The 21,785-nt window shown below is 45.5% G+C and overlaps 5 protein-coding genes across 8 annotated transcripts; 2 read left to right on the top strand and 3 right to left on the bottom strand.

Annotated features, from left to right (window-relative positions):
• Nucleotides 1–4: 4 nt before the first annotated feature.
• Nucleotides 5–12,778, bottom strand: LOC124330145 (bromodomain adjacent to zinc finger domain protein 2B-like). Of its 3 annotated transcripts, XM_046788690.1 has the most exons (16): nucleotides 12,338–12,778; nucleotides 8,360–8,552; nucleotides 7,738–7,863; nucleotides 6,840–7,630; nucleotides 6,218–6,757; nucleotides 5,709–6,144; nucleotides 4,525–5,621; nucleotides 3,898–4,439; nucleotides 3,552–3,825; nucleotides 2,746–3,481; nucleotides 2,508–2,653; nucleotides 2,293–2,319; nucleotides 1,300–2,118; nucleotides 901–1,229; nucleotides 595–738; nucleotides 5–518 (listed from the first exon to the last, which is right to left on the bottom strand). In XM_046788690.1, the coding sequence occupies exons 2-16, from the start codon at nucleotides 8,538–8,540 to the stop codon at nucleotides 368–370; spliced, it is 6,339 nt and encodes a 2,112-aa protein (XP_046644646.1). In that variant the 5' UTR covers nucleotides 8,541–8,552; nucleotides 12,338–12,778; the 3' UTR covers nucleotides 5–367. The 3 variants fall into 3 exon arrangements, with proteins under 3 accessions (XP_046644646.1, XP_046644647.1, XP_046644648.1); XM_046788691.1 differs by lacking the exon at nucleotides 2,293–2,319; XM_046788692.1 differs by lacking the exon at nucleotides 5–518 and having other exon boundaries at nucleotides 665–738; nucleotides 893–1,229.
• Nucleotides 10,942–21,653, top strand: LOC124330197 (26S proteasome non-ATPase regulatory subunit 5-like). The gene is made up of 7 exons (XM_046788694.1): nucleotides 10,942–10,952; nucleotides 19,592–19,848; nucleotides 19,939–20,083; nucleotides 20,151–20,832; nucleotides 20,901–21,019; nucleotides 21,081–21,264; nucleotides 21,333–21,653. Exons 2-7 carry the CDS (start codon nucleotides 19,667–19,669, stop codon nucleotides 21,542–21,544), a joined length of 1,524 nt encoding a protein of 507 aa, XP_046644650.1. The 5' UTR covers nucleotides 10,942–10,952; nucleotides 19,592–19,666; the 3' UTR covers nucleotides 21,545–21,653.
• On the top strand, nucleotides 14,191–16,697 carry LOC124330181 (mitochondrial-processing peptidase subunit alpha-like). Its single transcript, XM_046788693.1, has 11 exons — nucleotides 14,191–14,346; nucleotides 14,405–14,631; nucleotides 14,702–14,781; nucleotides 14,844–14,926; nucleotides 14,983–15,085; nucleotides 15,152–15,244; nucleotides 15,312–15,484; nucleotides 15,543–15,651; nucleotides 15,716–15,927; nucleotides 15,989–16,154; nucleotides 16,221–16,697. The coding sequence occupies exons 1-11, from the start codon at nucleotides 14,318–14,320 to the stop codon at nucleotides 16,527–16,529; spliced, it is 1,584 nt and encodes a 527-aa protein (XP_046644649.1). The 5' UTR covers nucleotides 14,191–14,317; the 3' UTR covers nucleotides 16,530–16,697.
• Nucleotides 16,892–17,533, bottom strand: LOC124339908 (speckle-type POZ protein B-like). Its single transcript, XM_046792918.1, has one exon. It carries the CDS (start codon nucleotides 17,531–17,533, stop codon nucleotides 16,892–16,894), a length of 642 nt encoding a protein of 213 aa, XP_046648874.1.
• Nucleotides 17,354–19,108, bottom strand: LOC124330213. 2 transcript variants are annotated; one of them, XM_046788695.1, is made up of 3 exons: nucleotides 18,952–19,108; nucleotides 18,000–18,870; nucleotides 17,354–17,929 (listed from the first exon to the last, which is right to left on the bottom strand). In XM_046788695.1, exons 2-3 carry the CDS (start codon nucleotides 18,845–18,847, stop codon nucleotides 17,653–17,655), a joined length of 1,125 nt encoding a protein of 374 aa, XP_046644651.1. In that variant the 5' UTR covers nucleotides 18,848–18,870; nucleotides 18,952–19,108; the 3' UTR covers nucleotides 17,354–17,652. The 2 variants fall into 2 exon arrangements, with proteins under 2 accessions (XP_046644651.1, XP_046644652.1); XM_046788696.1 differs by having other exon boundaries at nucleotides 18,000–18,867.
• Nucleotides 21,654–21,785: the final 132 nt, after the last annotated feature.

Raw genomic sequence — 21,785 nt, 5'->3', positions numbered from 1 at the left:
CAAATGAGGCGGCAATTACACATGTTGCACATAATCTCGTTTACGAAAAAGAAGCGAAAACACAAGAATGTCAAGGGTGATCAATCAATTCAAAGTTCCACTTGTTAGCAGGTCGTTTTTGATTCACAGTTGATTAATATAATACTACTCATGTTGTTTTGTTTTCTGGTTATCTCTTGAGTGATGGGACAAATAAATTACGGCGGGCGATGCTCACTTGGTGGGCAAATGTTTTTTAAATACAAACTACATGCTTCTTTTTTTTTTTAATGTTTTGTGGCTTTTAAGTATAAAGAGATAGAGAGATAGACAGAAAAAGAGAGACGATAGTGAGTTGTGGCAAGGCAGCTACGAGAGTCGAACGTCTTTAGTGGGCGATCAGTTCGGCCCAGCGAGAATCAAAAAACGTCTTCATGCTGTGGCCGGCCTTGCCGACAGGAGAGTCGTCCTCGTTGAATGTAACACAATTGACAAACATCAGTTGCAAGTCGGCACAAAAATCGTCCCTTGTCTTGTATCTACGCAGGTAATAGAAAATTGAATTAACTAAATGGTATGAAAAATGATTAAACTTTGCCGAATGAAGATACTCACATGCCGTCGTTGAGTTTCTTGCGGATGGTGCTCAGATCCATAGGTGAGCGGATGATTTTCTTGTAGGTGGGAAATTGTTTGGTATTGACAGGCAAAAGGAAAGGCCAGGCTTCATCGTGAGCTTCTAACTGGTCGAGGATCTCCCTGGAAATCGAACCAAAAGTCAATCGAATTACAGGAATGAAACGACTCGTTGCCTTTGTCAATAAGAGTCAAATAATTGAATTGTTGTTTGAGGGTGGTGGGGAGGTCGGAAGGGATGAGGATGATTTTGAAAACTAAATAAAAAGGGGTTAACCTTTATACCTGCACGGCGCAAGATCCTTCTCCTTGGCGATGGCCTGGTTGAGGCTACGCTTTAGAGCCACAGCGGAGGAGGATCGGCGCGGCGACGGAGTGGCGACCGGAGTGCTCGGACCAGGGCCGGCAACGACAGCGGCGGCAGGCGCTTCGCTGTCGTTGGAATGCGCGTTCTTGTCGGCCGCTTCTTTAATTTCTTTGGCCGAATTAGCTGCCGAGGTTGACTCGGATTCGCTGATCCTCGGCTCTCGGTTGGCCGCTTTCTTGCTGGCCGCCTTCTTCTTGGCCGGCGATTTAGAATGGCAGAGAACGCAGAGCCATTTGCCTCGAGGAACCTGTAAAATCATCACGTTTAAAGCATTAGAATAAAAGAATTCCTGATTGCAATCAAATCATTTTTCGTACCTTGGCGAGCGGAGGCTGGAGGCATTCGATGTGATACGCTTTAGGGCACTGGTCACAGAGGACGCTGATAGTCTTGTTTCCGGGTTTACCACAGACGATGCAGTTGCGCTGGCCGGTAGCTTTATTCCGGCACTCGTAACAGAACCAGTCGCCATCTGGGATGTTATCCATGGGTGGCCGGAAGCAGTAGGTGTGATAGCCTTTGTCACATCCGTCGCATAACAACAGTTGGTCCTCTTTATCGCCACTGTGGCAGAATTGGCAGCTGGCCTTCATGATCGATTTGTCCCAGGCCACGGAGGTTTCCAGAACGTAAAAGCACATGGAGACCTGGGCGGCCGTTTCGCAGCGTTTGACGGCCTCTCGCCATGTCAGCAGGGCTTTGGGCGGCTCACTGGACGGGCAAGAGCCGGACAGGACGCTCTGAACCAGATCGCCTTTGCTCTGACCGAGAGGAGCTTTCAGGTAACGACGTTCGATGGCCAGTTCGACGCTCAACAGCCTTTCTTTGGCCAGCTGTATGGGGTTAACTCTTTCGTCTTCGTCATCGTCATCATCAGACGACGTGTCTCCGGGCGTGCGGAATTTCAAGTTCATTTCAGAAGTGGCCCGGGCGGGCAATTTCCAGCCTTTGACTTGCATGCTGGCCGACGCCACGCGATCTTCCAGGGCTTCGATCTGTTCCAGCAGGAGAATGTCACCCCGCAGAGACGTTTCTCTCGACCACGAACCTTCGGCATCCGGTAAAGCGGCTCCGCCCACCAGTTTGACCTCGTCGGCGTTGCGCAGTTCCTTCAGCAGCAAATCTTTGGGATTGCCCTAGATGACGAAACAACGTTCAAAAGTTTAAAATGCGAAACCCGACAACTTTCAAATGTTTTCTTAATGATTTCTAGTGTCAGAAGTTGAAGCCATTAGGGACAAGACGCAGCCATTAAAAACAAGGTGCACTCGTGCAAACGCAAAACGGCGGAGATGAAAACCAAAACTTACATGGCCGTGATGGTCCTTTTCCGTATGCTGACGGACGAAGAACAGACAATGAGAAAGAGAATGAAAGAAACAAAACAAACGTTGTACCCAAGTGGCTACCATCTTTACTTAACTTATTTCTTTCTTAAAAAATGGGGCGAGACGGGACGGGGGGTTGAACGAAGCAATCAAAAAAGAAACAGTGAGGAAAAGGGACTCGAATTAAAATGGATTACCTTCAAACACGATTCGCGAGCAAAGTCCATAAAACGTGTCAACATCCGGTTGAGCTCCTTCTCGCGAACGCCTCGAGGATGTAGCGATTCGACGTAAGTTTTGACTTGTTCCGGATCGACGATCCGCCACCAGCCGCGGGTCATTTCTGCAAAAAGTTTAAATTTATGGCGTCATTTTAGTGACGGGTTCTTTGTGTAATAATCATAAAAAAGTAAAAACAAAATGGATGTGACAAACCTTCCGGAATGGGTTGCATGATAATTTTTTCAGCTTCTTCCTTGGCAGCTTCTTCTTTCTTTGACATACGACCTTCACCTTCGTCTTCGTCCGAGCCGAAACGATCCTTGCCCTGGTTGGCGGATGAATGGCGATCGCATGGAGTGCGGGGGAAGAGGCTGAACCACAGAGCCGGAAGAGCTTCCTGTGCCCCTTCTTCCTTCTTCAGAACGACCTCGGCTGTGACTGGTATCATTCCGGCGGTCGTGTTTTCTTCACTCTTGACATCGCCGGCCGTCGTTGCTTCTTCGACCAATTCCGTTTTGACGGCCGGTTGGTCCACTTCCATTGGTTCCTGAAGACTAGGAGTTTCTTTATCTTCTGGTTCGATTTTCGGCACGGGTAGAGTCGGTTTAGGCTCATCAGAGATCGGTTCGCTTTTGACTGGTGGCACTTCCTGCATGGGCTCGTCTTCCAGCTCGTCGTCGTTGCGCTGAGGGCCGATCGGAGGGGCGGGTTTGCCGTCCCAAGTACCCAGTGGTCCGGCGTTGGCTTCTCCGGACTCTAAAGCTTCGAGGTAGACGCCACCAGCGTGCGGCAAAATCCACAAACGTCGCCGGAAGCGATCCTGGCCCATATTGAGCGCTCGCAATTGCAAATCGGACAAGGCTAACTGAGTCAACATTTGGGCACTTTGCCGGCCTAAACGTTCAATCTTCCGTTTCAACTCCTCCACAGGAAGATTTCCATCTTCATCCTGTTAATTAATGAAGGATTTTTAAGTTTTTGGTTGTCCATTATTCATTCAACGGTGAAATATTTTTTACCTCATCGCCTTGATCTGCATTGTCATCAGCTTCACCCCCACTGTCTTCATCCGCCTCTTCCGGATGTTCTTCGGTTTCGGTGATTTCATCTTTTTTCTTGCTTCCGCTGGCCGAATGGTTGGTTTCGTCGTGATTTGTCGAATCATCCATCGGGTCCGCTTTGTTGGCCGCCGTGGATGAGAAATTGATGGATGAACTGATGAGTGACGTTCGATGCTTTTTAGAATGAAGCGTTTTGAGCTTCTTGATTTTCGTGTCCACGATCCAGCGATCTCTGTTTAATCATTCACAAAATCAAATTGTAAACTTGAAAGTAATTAACTTTGGAAAATAATAAATGTCGTACCTTCTGGCCGTGTTCTGACCCTCGATGGCACCTTCGATTTGACCAATGACGGCCTTGTTCTGGAGTAATTCGTTGACCATAAATCCCAAAATGGCGGCCTTTTGGGTGGGATTGAGTGAGAGGAAAGGCTTGCGTTTAAGCCACTCGGACATGAGGAAGGCCTCCGTGTCGGGGTATTCACCGGCGGCCAGCTTCAGAGGGCTGGACGTGATCTTGTCGGCGGCCGGCATTTTCATGTCACCCAATCCGTTGGCTTGCAAGTAGATGCGCAATATCTCGCTGACGTTGGTCGTCGTAATGTCGGCCTGTTTCAGCGTCTGTCCCAAAAGGGTCGTGTGCCGGTTGGGGTGCGGAATGCCCGGATCTTCGATGGAGCATACCAGCAAGTGCGTCATGACCGAGAGCAGCTCCTCCTCGGCTTCGCTGTCGTAGAGCAGGGCTCTCTGGAGACTGTCCAGCGACGGCAGACTCTCCATGTCAAAGCCCAGCGTTTCGCCGAACGTGTGCAGGAACTCGTAGAGCATCAGGATGTCAGCCAGGGCCTGAATCAATCAACCGTGATGGATTAGTTTTGGGGGTTGAAGGGATTGGGATTGGGGGACATTAAGATGAATCGAGTTGATATACCTGTCCGGCCAGCTTGAGGTTGGTGATGCGAGGAATGTCCGGTAAAGGCTTGTGATCCATCAAGGATGTGTCTTCGGTGGGGCTACGCTGGTCGCGCCACGATTCCAGCTCGCGTCGACGTTCTTCCATCTTCTTCTCGCGTTCCGCACGTTTCTCGGCTTTCAATTCCTCGCGTCGACGCTCGCGATCCTCGTAGCGCTTCCGGGCTTCCAGCGCTTTGACGACGGCCGTGTGCTGCCGCTTCCTTTCGCGTTCCAGCTCGGCCGTGTAGAAGAGTTCACGCTGCTTGTTGAGCTCCTGGATTTTACGCTGCTGCTCCTCTTCTCGCAGCCGATCCAGCTCTTCCTGGCGCTTCTTACGGGCTTCCATCAGCTGCTGGGTGCGCAGTTCTCGCTCCTTGCGCTGGGCCTCTTGTCGTTCCAGCTTTTCCTGCTCGCGCATCTGGCGGCGGGCCTCTTTGGCTTCCTGGAGGGCCCGTTCCCGCTCCATTCTCTGCTGGAGTTTGGCTTCCTGCGCCTGCCGGGCCATCTCTTGCGCTTCCATCCGCTGGGCCACTCGCTGGGCTTCGCGCTGTCGAGTGATGGCCTCCTTCTCCTCTTCCGTCATCCGACGGCTGCGCGGCTTCCATCCACGAGCGATGCGGATCTGGTCGACTAAATGTCGCACTTCCGGCTCGCCCAGTCGGATTCCTCTGGCGTTGGGAGATTCGCCCAGCGGCTGGATGAATTCGCCGACGATGCAGCGCGTGCTGAAACTGAAATTGTCCCGCGTGATGGTTCCAATGCCCTGCCTTTCCAGGTATCGAACCACATCCGGATATTGACGGAAGCGGCGACCAGAGGGCGAGTAATAAGTCACTTCGCCGCGAACGCCCGACTTGCCGATGGCACGAATCAGGGTCTCACGTTTCCAGCCGTGATTCAGCGGGACTCGCAATGCCGATTCGTCAGAGACAAATCGCCGACGCTTCGACGGCCTGTCGTCGCTACCTTCACCGCCATCCGCATTCCGCTTTCTCGACTCGCCGTCTCCACCTTCGCCCGTTCCAGCCCATCCGTCGTCGCTGTCGATCATCGAGTCATCTTCATCCATACTATCTGCTCCGCATCAATTATTCATGTTCAACGTTAATAATATTCTCAATGAATAATTTAACTAAATTGGAAAATAAAATTTCAACTCACCGGAATCGTCACTAGCTGGAGTGTCGTCGTGAGTGGTTGACTTTCCGTTGCCTCGATGGGACTCGCTGGTCCTGGCCTGGCCGTTTTCCGGCGTCGGTGTACTTTTGCTTCTCGACTGCTCGTTCATCTTGGATGCCGGATTGGCTTCCGTCTTGCTACTAGCGCCGTCAGCAGCTGAAGATTTATTAGGAGTGCTGCTGGAGGATTTGCTGTTGCCGGAAGGCTGGGCGCTAGCAGATTGAGGCAGGCCTGAAAGTGGATTGCCACCGAAACCGAATCCGCCCAAGAGACTGGCTGCCCGCAGCAGATCCTGGATGGCGTGATTGGCGTCGCTACCGCCCGCTTGGCCGCCGGAATTCAAGCTGTCTTTGATTCCATTGAGGTAGGCGCTGGATAATTTGGCGTTGCTCAGCTCTTGCATGGCCGTGTACAGCGCCTGTACACAAAATTTCAAAAATGTTTATTCATTTCCATTCCGTTTTATGACAACTCTATTAATTCCAACTTACCAAATTATCTTTCATGGCTTTCATTTCGGCGGCGGAAGCCTGGCTCGATCCGACATTGCTGGCCGCGTGAGCCTGCGGAGCCGAGACTGTGGGCGCACTGCTGCTGTTGTAACCTCCACTTCCGGCGCCAGGGCTGGTGCTGCGCTGGTTGCGACTCTGGGCCAGCAAAGAAGCAACAGTGTTCTTCTTGGGCATGGACACACCGCGGCCCAGCCTAGAGCTGGACGTGGATGAAGATAAAGTGGCCGACGAAGACGACGACGAGGTCGGCTGATGCGACGGCTCCTCTTTGGCTTTCATCGAGAGATTCAGTGGCGCCTCTTCCGACGAGGTCGTCGACTGTGATGTGCTGGGCTTCCCAATCAGCGAGCTGACATCCAGCGCCAAGGGTTTGCCGTTGACGGTTTGGCTTCGAGCTTTTGTCCCGTTGTTGATGGTGTTGTTGTTGAGGCTGCTGGTTGTCGTCACCGTGACGGAGCTGCTGGTCGTGGCCGGTAAACGAAGCAGTTGAACGGCTGCCGAATCCATCGAATGTCGATCCTGGGGGAAGGAAGAAACAAATAAAGGAGAATTGGGTGAGTGGTGGTGAATCATGGCAGATATTTGAAATGACTGGACTTACTGCTGATTTCTTGCCGGATCGTTTCTTGTCCTCGTTGGCGGGTGAAGAAGAAGAAGTCGACTGGGCTGATTGAACCGACTGGACGGCTGCGGCCATGGCTGGTGGCATGGCCAGGGAGGCGAGCGGATTGCCGAAGAAAGGATACGACATGGCCATGGAAGAGAGAGACGACAAACTGGAACTGGGTGTCGTGGCCGATCCGGAAGTGTGGACCGAGACGGAGGCCGGCTCCAGATTGTTGGAGGTGTTGGCCCTCCGTCGATTTTTGCTGCTGGAACTGCTCTTGCGGTTGTTTCCGGAACTGCTAGTGGTAGGGGTGGCAGTCTGAGCGGCCGATTCGGGGGTCATGAATTTGAGTTCAGTTCCGGCGGGTGGACGAGATTTGCCACTTGACGGAGTCGAGGTATTGGCCGGCTGATAGGGCGAGGCTGTCGAGGCGGAAGGAATAGGCTGCGTGCTGAGTGAATCCCGCACGATGGGATTGGAACTGTTGCGCGACGACGACGACGAGCTTTTCGCCGATTTGCCGCCAACGTTTCCGGAATGTGCCGCCGCGTTCATGGCCATCGTGTAGCTGGCCAGCATGCTGTCGGCCGCCGAGAGGCCGCTAAATCCGGGGATCCCGTGGAATGTTGAGGAAGAAGCGGCGGCGGCGGCGGAAGAGGACGAAGCGCCACCGCCGCCACGACCGGACGAAGAACCAGCGGAAGCGGATGCGGCAGCGTGCTGCAACCGGGCCAAGTAATCCATTTGTGAAGCTACCTGCCACCAGGCGGCCTGAGCTGCTGCGTCTGAGTTGGGGGGAAAAGAAGCAAAGGATCGATCGTTAAATTCTTCCGAAAATTGTTCCTCCCACAAAACGTCTCTCGTCTTGACGTCTTGCGTCCCGCGTGTTTACTGGCTTGATTGCTGGACGAGGGAGGGGCGAAAGGTGACGGGCCGCCTTGACCCAGTAGACCGTAGCCGGACATCGGAGCCATTGGGTTGTAACTAGCCGGAATTCCGGCAGCAAACAACGAATGCGCTATACAATAGAATGTTATATATTACATTATTATTATGATTATTATTAACGTCGTTACATTTACCAAGTACATAACTGTTATTCACTTATGATTAGTTTATTTCATGCCTCCAATGTGAGAGAAAAAACCAATAAAACAAAACAACAAATAAAAGGTGGTGGGAAAACAGCCACAAGATGGCAGTTTAGTCTGGAAAACCAGTTTAATGCGCTTTTACTTTGTAAGTTGTTGAGAGAGTTATTCAAGTTCATCTGACGGAAACAATGGAGTTACGACGGCCGCGGGAAGAAGAAAAAAAAAAGAAAGAAAAAACAAGACAAAACAGAAATGGGCTGGTTTTTCCCATAGGGACAGGTCTGGTTTTTTTGTTTTATGTTTTTTTTTCGGGACTGTCACGAAACAAGGAAGCGAATGCCTTTTTTTTATTTCTTGCTTGATTTGTGATCGAGATAATAGAAGAGAATTTTAAGAAAAAATTATGTAACTAGTACGTACCAAAGAGGGCTGAAGGATCGAGGAGTCCGAGGGCGTTCATAGCTGCAGCTTGGGCTTGAGCTTGCTGGGCCTGCTGGACACTCATGGCGGACGATGAGCTTCCATGATGATTCGGCGTGCCTCTGTGACTCTCGCCACCTCCGTTGCTCGCCTTTGCCTCCCGATCCGAGGCCGAATCCATTGTCGATTCAACCTGACAAACAAAAACAAACGTCAACCCATCAAATTCAAATTCATTTCTGGGATAAATATTCAGCGAGAGAAATTGGCGGTCATCATCATCATTCTGGCATGTCAGAAACCCAAGAAAAACAAATGAGGCCGATTGTTTTTCGTTTGTTCTGTCCGTCTCACAAAGTAGAGCAATGAACTCGGATTGGCCAGTTGTTTTTTCTTTCTTCTCGAGTGTTGTCTTTGTGTGTGTGTATGCGTGAGTATGTCGACTAAAAATACATGGGAAAACTAGAAAGAGAAAAAGGCCCGGCGTGATGAGCCGAAGACGAAGGGTAGAAAAGAAGAAAAAAAAGGTTCCATGCGCCGTGACCAATTCTCTCTACTATATCTACGTTTCTCTTATATATTTTTTCCTTTTCTCAGTTCTTCTTCTTTCTTTCTGGAGACGCCGCAAGCCAACGACTCTGCCGTTAGAGGTCTCTACCTTTTAATAATCGAGAAACGGTAGGGAAAAAAAGAGAAAAAAAATCAAACGACCTGGAATTGGGCGAGAAAAAAGATCAGCAACCTCCTCTACCGAGAGTTTTCTGCCACTGCAGAACAAAATGAAAAACGTCGGCGGTGGGGAGGAACATGTCGCAATTTTTTTGGCGATGGTAGCTGCTTAGAGGTCAGTGAGACGCCGACAACAATTCGAAGAAATAGAAGAAAAACGTTTAAACGCCGCCAGCCTCTTCTTCTTCTCTTCCGCAGGGCGAAAAAAAAAACTCTCCATCATCATGGTTTAGAGAAACCTTTTATGTTATATTTTCAAATAGTATAAAAACTCTGGGGTCTTTCCATACGCCCCCTCCCGAGAGCTGTGTGTCTGGGCCGGCTCTCATGAAGAGAAATAAGAAGAAGATTCTTCCCCCCATACGAAAGAGGTCAATCGGGCGTCGATTGGAGACAAAAGCCACCCCCTGCGCTATCTTCTTTCCCTTTTTTTATTCGGAACCGGTCGATCGTTGGCTCGCAAGTTTTTCGGATGGAAACGGGCGGATCCATATATCCAGGCGAAATATATAAAAAGGACGGCCAGGGAGAGAGAGAGAGGGGGGGAGCGCTTTATGGCGGAGGGGAGCGACAGACTTGGAAGGAAGAAGAAAATGGTGGGGGCCTGTTTTCATCCGTCTCGGATTTCTCTTTGTCTACTTCCAGTTGAGTAGGGGAGAGACGGACAGTTTGAAAAGAAGATTTCAACCAAGTTGCAAATCAATTCCGTCATCGCGATTCACTTGTTGCTAAAATAAATAATTCGGCAAATCTCTTTTTTTTCGATTTTCAACCGACGTGCAGAGTGTAGAGAAATGGCGACTGAAAAGTCTAATGATGAGAGTGTGTGTGTAGGATCTTGGGAATCGTGACAAGTAACATTGAAAGAAAGAGGGTGGTGGTGGTGGAAAAAAAGAGCTAGCCTCTCTGAAACTTCTTCTTCTTCTTTCTCTAGCTTTGGAAACACACACAAAGGAAATAAAGAGAGTGCCGAGTGGGAGGAGCGCAGTGTAGAAAGAAAACCGGTTTGGTAGCGGTTCTACGACCGGATCGAACCAAACTCGTGACTCTTCAAATCATCCCGACAGCTCCGACTCTCTTCTCTACTTCGGTCCCCCCTTCCTTTTCTTTACACACACACACACACATACACAAACTATTGAAGAATATACCTCGGACTCATTGGATTGCAATCCGCACCCGAGTGACAATCAATATCACTTTTCGTACCGAAATAGAAAAGCGGATTGGATTTGAGCAAGTCACACTCTCAATGTTGTTTTTTTGATCGAATTAGTCGCAACACCTGTCCTTCTTGCATAATCAACGCCAAAGTTAGAAATAAAAGAGCATTTTATCTTCTAAAAATAGGGAAAAAATAAAAATACAAAAAATGTTTTTTTGAAAAGAGTTCTAAAAGGGCTGATGCCCTCGTCTGACATTCTCGGTGTCATCGCGACGCGTAGTGAGCGCGTCATTTTTAGTGAGGCCCTGCGTGCGTGTGTGTGTGCGCGCGCGCTCTCTCTCTCTCTTTGTCCCGGAGATGTTCCGCTCACGTCCCTTTACTTATTTTTCTTCTTCTTCGTTCTTCTTCTTCTTCGCCAGATTCGTGAGCTCTCTCACACTCTGTGAGAAGAAGAAACATAGAAATGGTAGCAGCAGCAGCAGCGCACAACAACCGAGAGAGAGAGAGAGAGAAAAATAGATGTATTATAAAATATATAACCAAGCACACAGATCGCCCGGAGCTGTTCCAATCCCCAAGGTCTCTCTCTCTCTCTTTTGGGCCGGAATCAGAAAAGAATGGAAACACATTTTTGTTGTGTGTGTGTCTTATTCAACATCCTGTTTTTTACTGTGGTGGCTAGGCAGATTTTTTCGGTGGGTTTCGTTGTTTGTTCGTTTTGAAGAGAAAATTCAACAAGCGAAGATGGGACCCAATGAATCTAACCTGTGTGCTGGACAAGCCCTTAGGGACCCAGACGGACCAGATATATGTTGTAGTGCGTACATGGACGCGCGCAGGACCGGATCGATTTCCACATTACACAATTGGGGAGTGAAAAAAGAAAAAAAAGAAAAAAAGTTTTTATTTTATTTTCCCAGGTCTGTGTGTGTGTGTCTGTCTCGTGTGTTGATGGTGGCGGCTGCTTAGCAACCTCTCCAAAGTCGTGCTCTAAGCGCAATCATATTGTCCATCACGCATACGTGGACACAAATGCATTAGTGTACGCACACACCTCTGGATCAAATATGCATTGCGACTGGCATGAATAATCTAATTCCACTACAAGAAAAACTGATGAATGAACTTTTGACTAGACTCCACCCTTTTTTCTAAACTGTCTCCATACACACCCGCATGATAAGCGGGTCGCCATGTTTTTCGTATCGAGTTATCCAATCGCGTGAATTTTTATTTCATTCTGGATGGAATGTCAACAGCGCAGGATCGACAGCTGCCCGTTGTTGGTAAATGGATGCGGGTGCTAAAGCGGCAGATGGTCACGTGACGTTTACTGCTGGTCGCTCTCGGCATACCAAGAAAAAGAAAAAACAAGGAAAAAATGGCCGATAATCAAACTCGGGGATTATAGAGTTGACCTTGCCTAACGCTCAGGCTCGATGCTAGTCGACATTTACGGTGGTAGTGTGTGGGGGGGTTATAAAAATGTGGGCCAATGTCAAGGTCGCAGACCACGTGGACCGTTGATTGACTTTTTTCTCTCTTAATTCAGCCAATTGATTATCCGAGATTATCCGTGTGACTGGTGGTGGTGGGGGGGGCCTAGAGAGTCGTCGCCGTCGTCTGCTGCTGCGGCCTCCGCCATGACGGTGAAAAATCTATTGGAAAGAATAAAAAAGAACGGGGGCCTTTGCCAAGCGACCGAGGAGAAACCGTTGTGCGTGTGTGTGTGTGTGTGGAGGGGAAAGAGAACGCTCGCCCCTCCTGCTCGATCAGAGAGCGAAGGCGCTCGGCCAATTGTATGTGATGTGCACCAAAAAAGAGTGAGAGAGAAAGAGAGAGAGAGAAGGGGGGCCATGGCTTTTTAGCGGGTGGGCTGAGTGCGGGGTGGTGGTGGTGAGGTGGGGAGAGCTAGCGTCTGTACGCCACCGAAGCACGACAAGAGCCTTACACACACAAAATGTCTGCCACTTTAAGTTTTCTTTTACTGGTCTCTGATTGCTTCGACGGGAGAAAAACAACAGGATAAAAAAATGATCGGCCATGTTTGTTGTTCGGGCATAGACTAGATAGTCATCACTCACCTGTTTCAAAGATATCCGACAATGGCCGAGTTATTCGAGATATTTCTTTGTGTGCTGAGCGCGCGCATAACACAACACACACACACACACGAACGAAGAACAAGATGAGCACACACTTGGACAGCTAAATCGAAACTGACTGGCCTCGGAGGCTGACACTGCACTTCATAACCAGGAAAAAACCGAATAAATGAATAACGCCGTTCCTATGATGGTGATGATGATGACCAGTTTCTAGATGAATGATAATCACCGATAAATACAACAATCAAATCACAGATGAATGCAATAAATGTGTGTCAGCAGATCTCGGGGCCGTCCATCCAGCTGTCTGTCTAATTTCGGACGCGCAAATACTCAAAAGTTTTCCGACACTTTTAATAGCCGAGACGAGGACGGTTCTTTTCGCCACCGCACTAGTCGGCTCCTCGTTGTTTTCTGTCCCCCGATATTATAACGGCGCCATCCATCATCAGGCTCGCTAGACAAGACGAATGCCCGCCAGCTTCCAACCCAGTGGAGGGGGGAAATGCGTCCGGGCTGGCAGACGACGCCATCTAGCGGCAAACGGTTGAAAACAATCAACGGATTTGTCTCAGCCTCGATATGCTAATGCGACACGCTCGTTGCCCATCCAGATGCAATCAAATGATAATTATAGACATTGGGCAGATTCTCGAACAATCTTAGACGTGATGATGACGTTACTATTCAAAGATGCCGAAACTCTTCTGACGTATATATAAAACTTGTGCCCCAGTTCGTCGAACAAGAAAACGAGTTTCAGTTTATTCTTGGGAATCTTGAAACTTGGATTTCACAATACAAAAGAATTGTGCTTGCTGGTTTCTTTGCTGACGTAGTCCATCCGCCAGGGGACTCTGGCAGTGGTGTCGTTGAGACACTGACCCTTTCAACGTTTGTTAAGTCAGCGAAATCGGGCCCGTTTAATGTGTTGTTTGGTATTGGTAAAAAAGGGTCGGCGAACGTGACAACAACATAAAAAGAAGGAGAGAGTCGAGTAGATAAAAAAAGAAAGAAAAAATCATGGAGGGACGAGTTGGGAGAGTTGGGAGGCGGGTGGTGGAAATGTTCAGAAAAGACACAAGTCGAAAAGAGCCAGCGTTTCTGTTGCGAGCGTCGTTGCCCGAGGACGGCGACATGACGTCATGGGCTGATTGCCTTGCAATCCCGTTCACATGAGTCCCCCCCCCCCCCACTCCGCTACCGCACCCTACGTTTTGGACAGAAAAAAAAGGGTAACGAATGACGGCTCGTTCGAATCCTCTTGGCGTCCCCGATTTATCACCGCCATTGCCGTTTCATCTCCACGGCACTCGCTTCTCATTTCTTTCTCCATCTTTGACCTGCTGATCGCTCTCCCCCCTTGTATGAACACTAGGAAATGTAAGAATGTTTTTCGACATTTGGGAAAGAACCTGACGTACACTATGGGCGTTTCCGCCCTTCAGGTCATTTCGTCATTCAACCGATTATTGACGTCTTGACCATGTAGACCGGCATAGTCATCATTTGTCAATGCATCGTTTGTTATCATATTTTTATTTTTAAACTTTCTCCTCAAAGGAATACAAAGCTGTTATCTAGAAACTCCCGCTTAATACGAAAGAACGCAGTAGGAATGTATAACTAATGAAGAGACGAAATTAAGTTTTAACGAGAGGCTTCGACACCTGCGAATGTGACATGTCTAATACACAGTCTGTGACATGAAATTTTGACGAGACGCAAGTCTTGATCGTAAACAAAGAGAATTTTTTTCCTATTGTGTTTTGCATCAAGTAGTTTTCATGTTGGATCATAGGTGGCTTACCGGTCCCTAGCAGACGAAATTGCTCACATGTCATTTAAAAGAGATTCTGATAATTAGGCCTACTTCATAGTTCAATAAGCTTGTTGAAAACAAATTCGCTTAGTTGAGAATATCTTTAAGACATTGCGATTACGACAGCTGACTAAATGATGGTCTTACGGTCACTACAATCACGGTTAGTATTTCTCTTTTTGATTTTTTTATATGAATGATTTAATGACGTTATCTTATAGAGGTTGCCAGCCTTTTAAACGATTCCACCGATTGTTTGCGACAAGTGTGAGCTCCGATATTTCTTCAGCTGCCAAATCAACCCCTCTTTCACAACCATTGCCTGGACTCCCCAAACCAATTTTTGCTACTGTTGGATCCAGTAATCATGAAACCAAAATAACCGTTTTGGAAAATGGTCTTCGAGTTGCATCAGAAAACAGATATGGAAAGTTTTCAACCGTTGGAGGTACAGTTGATTTTAGATATAAATCCTTGTTGAATGAAATAATTTGATATCAACAAATTTTGTTGTACAGTTGTAATTGATTCAGGATCAAGATATGAAGTTGCATATCCCAGTGGGGTTTCACATTTCTTGGAGAAGTTGGCTTTTGGGGTACAAATAATTATTTTTCAATTGATGCAATTATTTTAATTCACTTCTTCAAAACTTTTCAGGCCACTCAAGAATATGGAGATCGTGACAAAATCATGCAAGTTTTGGAAAAGCATGGTGGTATTTGTGATTGTCAATCATCCAGGTAGGCTCTTTTTCATCTATAATTATTCAAGCATTTCACAGCTTTAATTTGAATAGGGATACCTTTATTTATGCTGCCTCAATTGAAACATCAGCTCTAGATACTGCCATTAAAGTACTGGGTGAAGTTATTTTACGACCAAAATTAACTCCGCAAGAGGTCAGCTGAATTCACTTGTGCAATCTGAAGTTTTTCGTTAATGTTTTCTTTTATTAATTTAATTAGATCGACGATGCACGTCTGGTGATTTCGTTTGAATTAGAAAATATGGAAATCCGTCCTGAACAAGAACCTCTACTTTTGGAAATGATTCATGCGGTTAGACCAACACACCTCTCTCGCCCTGTTTTATCTTCCTAACGTGCTTTCCTTCTAATTTACATAGGCTGCTTACAGGGATAATACGCTTGGCTTGCCGAAAGTTTGCCCCCAGGAAAATGTGACCACGATTGATCAATCGATAATTTACACGTTTCTCAACAGTCATTACGACCCGTCGAGAATGGTTCTTGCTGGTGTAGGAGTCGAGCACGAGGCTTTGGTCGAATGCGCTCAAAAGTATTACCGATTTTGTTTATTAAAGATACTGTCGATTAATTGAAATGCGTTCTTTTAGGTATTTTGTTGAAAAGAAACCAATTTGGGTGCAAGATAGCTCTCTAGTTATCCCCGGCCGTAGAGAGATTGATCGTTCATTAGCTCAATATACCGGTGGAATGGTCAAGGTATATTAAACTTTCTCCTCGTTATTTCATGTATACAAATTATAATACGTTTACGCGAATATAGGTGGAGAAGGATTTGTCCGACGTCAGTCTAGGTCCAAATCCCATGCCGGAATTAGCTCACATCGTCCTCGGAGTCGAGAGTGGTTCCCATCAACACGACGACTTTGTTGCTCTTTGTGTTCTCAGTATGATGATGGGAGGTGGTGGATCGTTCTCTGCTGGTGGTCCCGGCAAGGGAATGTACACTCGTCTTTATACAAATGCTTTAAACAGGTACAATTGAATTATTTGCTAATCTAATATGGGACCTTTGAAAAGTTTAAAATTGCCTTAGATATCACTGGATGCATAATGCCACTGCTTACAATCATGCGTATGCTGATTCTGGCGTTTTCTGCATTCATGCTTCGTCCCACCCATCACAACTGAGAGAATTGGTAGATGTTATCACTCGCGAATTAGTTGCAATGGCTGGAATTATCGAGCATTCGGAATTATCGGTAAGTTAAATTTTAAAATAGCAATTTTAGTTTCAGTCGTATAATAAATTTTTGTGAATTTCACAGCGGGCCAAAAAACAATTGCAATCAATGCTTTTGATGAACCTTGAGAGTCGTCCTGTAGTTTTTGAAGACATTGCTCGACAAGTTCTGGCTACTGGCAAGCGGAAGCGAACGGAAGAGTTCATTGATAAAATCCGTTCTATTACAGCTGAAGATATTCAGAGAGTCGCTAGTCGAATGCTGAAAACCAAGCCTTCAGTGGCCGCTCTCGGTGATTTAAGGAGACTCCCTGAATACCAGTCAATCGAATCTGCCCTATCAAGTGCTGACGGCAAACTCCCGCGACGAGGAAGATTTTCCGTCTTCCACTAATCTTGATGAACCTTATCCGCTTGAGGGCATTATCGTCCATCGTTTCTGATCGGAAGTTATGAAGAAAACAACATCGATAAGTCGGCAAGTCAACTACAACAATGTTATATTTGGTTGTACATCGCGACCCATAGAATCTTGTGTTTTAAATAAAATTCTTTTTGATTATTTGAGTTTTCAATACGCTTGTCACTGTTGCCTTAAGTCAAGTTTGGTAACATTGATTTTTCCAAGAAATGTATTGTTTTCCAAGAAGAAGCAAGTAGGCCTACATGTTTGGCTCTGTGTTAGTTCAACTTCAACATTAAAAAACATATTCAACCATTACAAATTTGAAGTAGCAAATGTCTTAAATTTTAAAATTATAAAGTGGTAAGGAGGAAGGTGGCAACTTCATCGATATCCAAAGGAACATTTCTGTTGAGTTCGCAAATTCTTTTTAAGGTTCCCAATTCGTACATTTCGGCCAACGCAGTTATCTGTCTGATATTGATGACGCTTGAATTCCAAGAACCCGTGCTTAGATATGTCAAAAAGTGCTCCACGACTTCAAGATTCATTTGAAAAGTAACAGAGGGTTTGTCGGGGGCGTCTACCTTGCTTGCATCGAGTTTAGAAGTGACATCCGGGGAAATGCAGTTGGCGACTTGGCAAATTTTCATCAATGTCTCCACTTGGTACATTTTTGCAAGTTCAAGAAGCTGCTTGTTAGTGGCGGAAATCTCCAAACAACCGGTGTACAAAAACTTCAAAAAGTGCTTCACAACATCAATATCCATATTTTCTTCGATAACCATAGAAGATTTTGCTTGATCGTTGCTGTCTAACAAGACACTCAATACGGGACTACGAGCGGAGAGAATTACTCGGTGTGCTTCCAGTTTAATGGGTCCGACAATTATTTCAACATCCGTTAGTTGTTGGTCCAAGGCAGCCTTCCAAAGCTGAGTCGTCCACGAAGTGTCCATCATTTCGTAATGATAGTTTTCTACACTGCTAGTCATTTCGATACGAAAATAAAGATAGAAGCAAGAAGAATATCTACCTCTATAATTATATTCTAGCGATCCACTCCCTTTCGCCGCGAAGAGAATCAGTTCCATAACATCTGCTCTTGTTGGTTTCATTTCCATCCATGTCCGATCATAATCAATGGAACAAAATACTTTCGCCACTTTAAACCGAAATTGCGATGATCTGAGCAGATTAAATGAATCCATGGATGCTCTATACGGTTTGGATTCGACAATTCGGTCCCGGAAACATGAAGAGCAAATAAGTTTTCGTTTTGATATTTGATTTCATTCGGTCTCATTGCTCGTGAAATATGGTTAAATCCCCAGGGGAAATGGAAAACGGACGTTGCATCATCATGGAAAATTTCCGTCTCTTTATCCGGCCTGTTGTCAGATTTAATGCTCAAAATAATATGTTAGGTGAATTTTTAAAGTAAACAATCTGTAATTTTACCTTATGTGTACGGAATCTGAAAGCTTTGCTTCCATGTGCATTTCTGCCGCATCCGGGTTAATTTTACGCAAACAGCTCATCATCTGCTGGACATCAATATTCTTCAACGCAGCCCGACACAAGTTGACCAGAGTAATAACCTTATAACGTTCAGCCAATTTTAGCAGCTCTTCATTAGATAACGACGATTTCACCGGTTCTCCTGTGTAAAGAAAGTGAAGGAACTGTTTCACACTTTCGGGATCCACGTCGTCTATTGAAATAATCTGTTGAAGACCATCGCCATCGTCGTCCTTTCGTTTCGGCTTTTCTTTTGTGAACTCCGCTGCAAAGACAGGACTGCGAGCAGCAAGAATGGCTTTGTGAGCTGAAAACTTCTTGTCTTTAACGACGAATTCAACATCAACATGATGTTGGCTATTCAACGAGGCGTCCCAAAATTGTTCTTTGGTCAAGCGGTCGGATAAATGGTAAGAATAAGCGGAGTCGCTTCCTACTATGCAAATCGAGAAGGAAAATGTGCACTTTTCAGCTGGCATCTCGGTGAGATCGGCTTTAAACAATTCCAGCAAACTTTCACGATTATAATAACTTTTCATTAGACTGGATTCTAGACTTTCTTTACTGTATCTAACTTCATGAACTCTCAACCCAAGTTTGTTCAGGTTAACAGCTAAGAATATCAAGATTGGATTCTTAGTTTTCGTAGTGTCCTTTATGCATAGCCGAAATACTTTTTCTCCACGAAATAAAATCCATTTGGTTAAAACTGTTGTAGTTTTCTTGACGGGCTCTACTATCCAATCATGAGACAATACCAGTCGGGACCCCAAAAATGAACTGGTCATGATCGTTTGTTTAGTAAATACTGCTATGTATACAAAGGAACGGAATGAAGTAAATATTGAATTATGAAAGCAAACGTTCCTGCAAGAACTATTTGTTTTATTACCTTGGTTGTATTTAATTTGGCCTCACAGAGAGAGTTGATTTGATCGAGCGTATGTACGCAGTTGTATTCGGGATGAAATACTGAAGCCGTTTAAGACCTTATCGTTTTCTTGCTTTCATTCAAAGATGCCAGTTAATAACCTTATCAAAGCCAAAAAGATAAAAGGGATTATATACATTTTTTTTTTGTTTTTTTTTTTACAACTTATTACAAACTTATGAGCATTATATATAATAAGGATAATGGGATATGGATCACAACCTCAACCAGAATTTTCCTTTAAAACTGGTTTCTTTAATGAAGAGCTTGAACAATAAATGCACTACAACAATGGCAATTTTATAATACGTTAGATGAATTCCCGAAAACGGCCGCACACGCACGTACGTTCACCGTAGGCTACGGAAATAAAAAATATTACAACCAGCTAACAGAACTGTGGGATCTCTATCTTTCCAGAAAAGCTTTCATTGTAACGGCACGTATTTAAAAAATCCCAGTTGACTGATTGACTCCCGCTCCCGGCATAATATAGCAGACGAATTGAGTCTGTCAATAGTATCCATTCATTCGTTGTCTTCTGCAACGTTTGATGTGGTCGTTTTGTTAAATTTTGTTTCAAGAACTTCGTCTATTGAAGCAAAACATCAACTCATTATTTAGTTTTGTCCAGTTCATTGTACTTTTACTTTGTTGAAGATTAAGTTGCCTCAAGATGGCATCTCCGTTGGATGAAATGACCAAGCTGTTAGCTGGCCTGTCGCTGGGTAGCAATTGTATGAAAACTCTTGAATCGTTACGAATTCTCTTGGCATCTGTCTCTCTAAGCGAACTTAAGGACTATACCCCGAAAATCGACATTGACAGAATATACAAATGTCTTGCTACTTCAAATAGGCAAGATAATTTTTATTCCAAAACGATGCAATGATTTACTTTTCCTCACACTTAACCATTGCCTTATTGAATCTCTTCCCTTTACTCCAGGGATCAAATTGATTTAACATGTGAAATTCTTAAGCGCATTCTAGGCACCATTCCTGTTGGGCATGCCTTGAGTAAGTATGAAGATCTGTTCTTAGAAGGACTAGCTCATTCAGAAAATCGTGTAAAGGAATTGATATTTCAAGAGGTATACTATATCATTGATTTAAAAAATCAATTTCATGATTTAATGCTCTCTATCTTTCTTGATCAAGCTACAAATGGCAGCTGATGATGAGCAAGCCTGTGAACAACTTTCAACTAAGATGGAACTTTTGCAATCCTGTTTACAAGCAGTTGGGAGTGATGATTCATCGATTGCTGGTAAAGCCAGTAAAGTGTTTATGTCTCTTGCACGCCAACGCAGTGCTGCAAGTGTGTTGGTGTCTCCTCCAATCGTTGAAGAAATGCGTATTGTCAGCCGCAGAAATGATGTTGTCCGCTACAGAATCTACGATATTCTAATCACCTACTGTTGCGCGTCCCAAGAAAACTTGACATTTTGCGAAGAGAAAGAGCTCATCAGTTCCCTTCTGGCAGAAGTTTTAATTGGAGACATTCTTGTCCAGCTGAACGCATTAGAACTTATTACGACTCTAGCGTCTTGCCAACATGGTCGGGACTATCTCGAGCGACAAGGAATCATTCAGAAGCTCGCCGGTAATTTGGACGAGGCTACAGCAGATCCTCTTGCCTCACTGCTCGTTCCCGGGCTGATGAAATTTTTCGGTGCGCTGGCTCATTTTCAACCGGATGTATTGGCCAGATATCCGAACTTTACAAATACGATGTTTAACTTGATCGACGACTCCGACGTTTCAATGAGGATGATTGCTATTGAAACTCTTTCCTTTATTGCTACTGAACGCGATGGCAAGTTCGCTCTGAATCAACAAGGTATGAAACTAGACGTCTACCATTCTCTTATTTAAACCCATTACTAATTTAACGTTACTCTTGCCTAGGTTCTAAACTCGATAGTGCAATCAAGACTATTGGAGCATTATTCACCCATGCTTACAATGACGTCCGTCTGAAAGCACTTGATTCCTTTGCGGAGTTGATACACATCCCTTCAACCGAAGTATGCAAATGTATTCTTGGTCTTTATTATTAGCTTTTCATTTCTATTATTGAATTTATAGACGACTGACGAGGAATTACAAAAAATCGTCGAACGTTGGTTTCATCAGCTTGATTCCAAGCCAATCCAGTTGGTTATGAACGTTACGAAACAACCATTCAAAGATTTAAGGTTTTCTGCTCTGCGCATACTTCTGCAACTTGTTCCTCAAATTTGGGCTCAAAAGCTCATGAGTCAACAGCCAGGTAATATAATGAATGGATTTTTTTTTTCTTTAGCTTAATTTAATAATTCGTTAATTAATAAATAATAGGTTTCTTGGAGTTTCTACTCGACAGACGGGCTGAGCCAGACAAAGACTGTCACGAGCTGAAATTCAACGTCTTAAAAAAATTAAGCGAGTCGATCAATCCAGAAGCTGCGATATGGAGCGATTATTGTATGGCCCAGATGCGTGATCACGTACGAGAAGGATGTTGGTTTGCGCGCGCCCAATCCGCTGTTGCCTTTGAGAGCGGCCCATAACTATTGTAATTCCAGGTTGATTACATTTTTCTTTAGGGGTTGGCAAGGAAAATTTATGGTACAGTCAGATATCCTATGCGATAAATTAAACGTGTTTCTAGAAATTTGTGATTCCCGATTCGATTTTTGATTAATTTACTATTACCGTATTTACAACTAAATCATTAACAGTGTCTGTGTCTCATAGACCTACTATTTTAAGTCCGTACAAGACATGGAAAAGCCATTTTTGCACCCAAAA

The sequence above is a fragment of the Daphnia pulicaria genome, chromosome 1 (assembly GCF_021234035.1).
Source record: "Daphnia pulicaria isolate SC F1-1A chromosome 1, SC_F0-13Bv2, whole genome shotgun sequence".
Lineage (NCBI taxonomy): Eukaryota > Metazoa > Arthropoda > Branchiopoda > Diplostraca > Daphniidae > Daphnia > Daphnia pulicaria.
Note: the sequence above shows the minus strand (reverse complement) of the source record. Positions and strands in the feature narration are given on the sequence as shown.

Bases quoted from the DNA above. Each gene is read 5' to 3' on its own strand.
- LOC124339908 (XM_046792918.1), bottom strand. From the start codon at position 17,533: ATGACTAGCAGTGTAGAAAACTATCATTACGAAATGATGGACACTTCG.
- LOC124330213 (XM_046788695.1), bottom strand. From the start codon at position 18,847: ATGACCAGTTCATTTTTGGGGTCCCGACTGGTATTGTCTCATGATTGG. The intron at 17,930-17,999 runs GTAAAATTACAG...ATCTGACAACAG, and splicing joins TCAGATTCCGTACACATAAG to GCCGGATAAAGAGACGGAAA.
- LOC124330145 (XM_046788690.1), bottom strand. From the start codon at position 8,540: ATGGATTCGGCCTCGGATCGGGAGGCAAAGGCGAGCAACGGAGGTGGC. The intron at 6,758-6,839 runs GTAAGTCCAGTC...TCCTTCCCCCAG, and splicing joins GATCCGGCAAGAAATCAGCA to GATCGACATTCGATGGATTC. The intron at 2,654-2,745 runs GTTTGTCACATC...AACTTTTTGCAG, and splicing joins CATGCAACCCATTCCGGAAG to AAATGACCCGCGGCTGGTGG.
- LOC124330181 (XM_046788693.1), top strand. From the start codon at position 14,318: ATGATGGTCTTACGGTCACTACAATCACG. The intron at 15,245-15,311 runs GTTAGACCAACA...TAATTTACATAG, and splicing joins TTTTGGAAATGATTCATGCG to GCTGCTTACAGGGATAATAC. The intron at 15,928-15,988 runs GTACAATTGAAT...AAATTGCCTTAG, and splicing joins TATACAAATGCTTTAAACAG to ATATCACTGGATGCATAATG.
- LOC124330197 (XM_046788694.1), top strand. From the start codon at position 19,667: ATGGCATCTCCGTTGGATGAAATGACCAAGCTGTTAGCTGGCCTGTCG. The intron at 20,833-20,900 runs GTATGAAACTAG...ACTCTTGCCTAG, and splicing joins GTTCGCTCTGAATCAACAAG to GTTCTAAACTCGATAGTGCA. The intron at 21,020-21,080 runs GTATGCAAATGT...TTGAATTTATAG, and splicing joins TACACATCCCTTCAACCGAA to ACGACTGACGAGGAATTACA.